The following is a 4,945-nucleotide window of genomic DNA, read 5'->3' as shown; positions in this document are numbered from 1 at the left end:
TCCTCAACCCTAACTAGACATAAGAGGATGCACACTGGAGAGAAACCCTACAGATGTGAAGAATGTGGCAAAGCTTTTAGCCAATCCTCAACCCTTACTACACATAAGATAATTCATACTGGAGAGAAACCCTACAGATGTGAAGAATGTGGCAAAGCCTTTAACTGGTCCTCAACTCTTACTAAACATAAGATAATTCATACTGAAGAGAAACCCTACCAATGTGAGAAATGTGGCAAAGCCTTTAAGCAGTCTTCAATCCTTACTAACCATAAGAGAATTCATACTGGAGAGAAACCCTACAAATGTGAAGAATGTGGCAAATCTTTTAGCCGGTCTTCAACTTTTACTAAACATAAGGTAATTCATACTGGAGTAAAACCCTACAAATGTGAAGAATGTGGCAAAGCCTTTTTCTGGTCCTCAACCCTAACTAAGCATAGGAGAATTCATACTGGAGAGCAACCCTCCAAATGGGGAAAATGTGGCAAAGCCGTTAACCAGCCCTCACACCTCACCACAGATAGTATAACTCATATTGGAGAGAAATATTACAAGTATGAATAATGTGCCAAAGCCTGTAAAAGTCCTCAATTCTTAATAGATATAAGATTATTCATACTGGAGAGAAACTACAAACTTGAGAGAGGTGCTGATGCTTTTGACAATACCTCAAGCTTTTAAGAAAATTATTCTGCTGAAAAATCCTAGAAATGTGAAGAATGTGACAAAGGCTTTAAATGATTGTCACACTTGATTGTAGGTAAGATAATTCATACTGGAGAAAACTACCAGTGTGAACAATGTGGCCAAGCTTCGAACCAATGCTCACCCCTTATTGCACAGGAAAGCATTTATACTTGAGAACAAATGTACAAATATAGGCAAAGTAAAAAAGCCATTAATGCCTGCCCACATCTTACTCAAAATCATAGAGTTCATACTAAATAAAAGCATTAAAATCTACTCTCAGATCAGAAAATATGTCTTTAAAGTATAGAAGAGTATTTATTTTGAAAAAGCGTTACAAATATGAAGAGGATTGTAATGTCTTGCATCACAGATCTTATTTTACACATTTTGTACTAGAGAAGAACCCTCAAGCAGTTGTTAAAATTTTGTTGAACATCAGGGAGTTTATATTGAAGAAAACCCTGCAAGTGTAATGAATTTGGAAAAACATTTTTTCAAAAACTACAAATTATAAACCACCAAAGTGTTCATCTAAAATATATTTTTGTAGATGCATTAAATATGAAAGATATTCAATCCAAAATTAAGTCTATGTGTATATCAGGGAACAATTCACAGTAGAAATATCTAGGGTGCTCAAACATTAGACATTACACTAAATCAGAGTGCTGAATGTAGAAAATAATACAAACTAAAATTTGTGTAAACATTATTTGTATATAACTTTACATTCAAAGTACTTTTTTAAAAACAGATTTTTAAAAAAGTGAATAATGTGTTAAACTCTTAAATTACTTCATGCTGTTTCATCATTCCTAGTGTATTCACATGTGAAAACGTGACTAATTGTTGCTGCATAAAATATATGAGATTCTTTTTTTATTAGGCATTATTTATGATCTTTTCTATGAAAAGATAAGGACATTAAAATGTAAGATGCATGATGAAAATTTAAGTAGAGAGGCTCTTTGTGGTTAACTTATAATAGTGATGCATGAGGTAGGTGTTCATTATTATTTATGGAAAATATTCTTAATTTTAGTTAAAATTATGTTATTTTATTAATTGTACTTCTATGGAATAATATGCAATACATTTTTAAATTATAAATTATGTGTGAACTTCGCTTTTCAATTCAACATTTTTAACATGTTAAAAACTATTGTGAATTCAATGAAGTGTTCTTAATGCCAGTAACATTAACCTGTTCCACCTTACTCAAGAGTGTAGGTAAAAGATGGTAACAGTACACTATTTTGTAAGATAATGGACTGACATCTCTAGCAATCTTTTTTGCCAGTGACTTTAAATTGCCAATAAGTTAAAGAATATTCTTCCTATGGGTTAAATTTTTATTCTTATTGTCAGATTTAAATTTATTTTTCTTAATTTTTGTGGATACATAATATGTGTATATATGTATGCCATATATGGTATATTTTGATACAGGCATATTCTATATAATAATCACATTAGAGGAAATGAGATATCCATTACCTCTAGCATTTATTCTTTTTATTACAAGCAATTCAATTCTACTGTTTTAGTTATTTTTATATTTACAATTGTTATTGACTACAGGGTCATTTTTATGGTCATAATAAAAAATTATATACAAACGTAAAATCCATACATTTCTGAGTTCTGAATAAATATTTTAAAAAATTTTAATATATTTTTCTTTGAACATGTGGCCTCTGCCCGCAAGCACATATGGACTCTTAGAATTGATTTACATAAAATTAAATATATATACATCTGTTAAAGATAAACCTTAGGTGTAAATAAATTATGGAGTAAGTATATTTGTGTGAGTACAGGTTTGAAAGTTTTTAGCAGCAAAAAGCAATATTAGAACAAAATAAATTATTTTAATAAGGTGTCTAATTTACTAGAAAACAAAAATTTTCAAAAATGCTGAAACCAAATTTATGCTATTTGCTTTGTGTTGAATTCATTACTGTACAGTCTTTGGGCTTATGGTTCAGAATCTCCCCATGCGAATTCTATGTTTTAACTTGACTGGTACTCATGCTAGACCCACAACTTTGTTTTTTTTTTTTTGTTACTTGTTTGCTTGCTTGTTTATTTATTTTTGAGACAGAGTCTTGCTCTGTCACCAAGGCTGAAGTTCAGTGGTGCGATCTTGGCTCACTGTAATCTCTGCCTTTTACGTTCAAGCAATTCTCCTGCCTCAGCCTCCCAAGTAGCTGGGATTATAGGTGCCTGCCACCATGCCCAGCTAATTTTTGTATTTTTAGTAGAGATGAGGTTTCACCATGTTGGTCAAGCTGGTCTTCAACTCCTGAACTTAGGTGATCCACCCACCTTGGCCTCTGAAAGTCCTGGGATTACAGGTGTGAGCCACTATGCCTGACCTATGTAATAGTTTTAGAAGTATTATGTGAGCTGGTCTGTAATTGTAAGAATATATATATTTTTTAATTTTGCCGTTCCTTAAGTTATTGAGGTGCATGTGGTATCTGGTTAGATGAATAAGTTCTTAAGTGGTGACTTGTGAGATCCTGGTGCAACCCATCATCTGAGCAGGATACACTCCACCATATAAGTTGTCTTTTATCTCCTCCCCCCACTCTTTCCCCAAAGTCCCCAAAGTTCATTGTATAATTCTTATGCTTTTGTGTCCTCATAGCTTATCTCCCACATATCAGTGAGAACATATGATGTTTGGTTTTCCATTCCTGAGTTACTTCACTTAGAATTACAGTCTCCAGTCTCATCCAGGTCATTGCAAATGCTGTTAATTCATTCCTTTTTGTGGCTGAGTAGTAGTCTGGTGTGTGTTTGTGTGTGTGTGTGTGTGTGTGTGTGTGTGTGTGTGTATCCACTTATTGATTGCTAGGCATTTCAGTTGGTTCTGTGATTTTTTTAGTTGCAGATTGTGCTGCTAGAAACATGCATGTGCAAGTATCTTTTTCAAATAATGACTAGTTTTTCTCTGGATAGACACCCAGTAGTGGGCTTGCTGGATCAAATAGTAGTTCTACTTTTAGTTCTTTAAGGAATATCATCCACACTGTTTTTCATAGCAGCTGCACTAGTTTACATTCCCAACAGCAGTGTAGAAGTTGTTTAATATGTTTGTTCCTTAGTGCCGTAAAGAAATAGCACTTGAACATAAATTTAATTTGTTTAATAAGGCCATTTTTACTTCCAGCAGAAAGTGCACACTCACCAGCAGTTTTGCCATGAGAGTACAACGAACAAAGGAGACAGGGTCATTTATTACCTGACGCTTCCACCCTGCTGCTGTGTCTGGTTTCCGTTGGCTGGAATGGGACCTCACATTCTGTATTTGTCCTGATTAGCTAGCAACTTAGAAGTTTTTAAAAGAGGCAAAGGTAAAGGAGAACAAAGAAAGGAGTGAGTAACTTGTGGAATGCTGAAAAAGGTAAAACCACTTTTAAATAAGGAAGAGGAGCAGGTTATGACCTAATGCTTGTGTGGACCACTATAAGCATGCCAGGGCAAATATTTAGGAGTACAGGTCTTTGAATAAATTTTGCTTCTAAGAAAAGTTACCATTTATTCCCAATTAGATGGGGGGAAAAATTTTGAAGAGGAACCCCTACTTTACTTTTTACAAAGTGTTCCCTAATCACCACATCCACGTCAACATCTACAGTCTTTTGATCTTTTGATTATGACCATTCTTGCAGGAATAAGGTGGTTTTGCATTGTGGTTTTGATTTTCATTTCCCTGATCATTAGTGATGTTGAGCATTTTTTCATATGTTTGTTGTCCATTTGTATATCTTCTTTTGAGAATTGTCTTTAGCACAGTTTTTGATTTTTTTTTTTTTTTTTTCTTACTGATTTGTTTGAGTTCCTTTTAGGTTCTGGATATTAGTCCTTTGTCAGATGTATAGATTGTGAAGATTTTCTCCCACTGTGTGAGTTGTCTGTTTACGCTGTTTACTGTTCCTTTTGCCATGAAAAATCTCTTTATTTAATTAAGTCCCAGCTATTTATCTTTGTTTGTACTGCATTTGCTTTTGGGTTTTTGGTCATGAAATTTTTGCCTAGCCAATGTCTAGAAGGGTTTTTCCATTGTTATCTTCCAGAATTTTTATAGTTTCAGGTCTTAGGTTTAAGTCCTTAATCCATCTTGAGTTGATTTTTTTATATATATAAGGTGAGAGATGAGGATCCAGTTTTATTCTCCTACATGTGACTAGCCAATTATCCCAACACCATTTGTTGAAATGAGTGTCTTTTCCCCACTTTATGT

The 4,945-nt window shown here is 33.7% G+C and overlaps 1 protein-coding gene across 1 annotated transcript in view; it reads left to right on the top strand.

Annotated features, from left to right (window-relative positions):
• LOC111529523 (zinc finger protein 254) overlaps positions 1-963 on the top strand; it is a 41,188-nt gene extending 40,225 nt beyond the window's left edge. The window contains exon 5 of the mRNA XM_026448863.1: positions 20-963. Coding sequence (XP_026304648.1) covers positions 20-567 — 548 coding nt within the window. The 3' untranslated portion in view covers positions 568-963. The remainder of the gene's footprint in view (positions 1-19) is intronic.
• The last annotated feature ends 3,982 nt before the right edge of the window (positions 964-4,945 follow it).

The sequence above is a fragment of the Piliocolobus tephrosceles genome, chromosome 21 (assembly GCF_002776525.5).
Source record: "Piliocolobus tephrosceles isolate RC106 chromosome 21, ASM277652v3, whole genome shotgun sequence".
Lineage (NCBI taxonomy): Eukaryota > Metazoa > Chordata > Mammalia > Primates > Cercopithecidae > Piliocolobus > Piliocolobus tephrosceles.
Note: the sequence above shows the minus strand (reverse complement) of the source record. Positions and strands in the feature narration are given on the sequence as shown.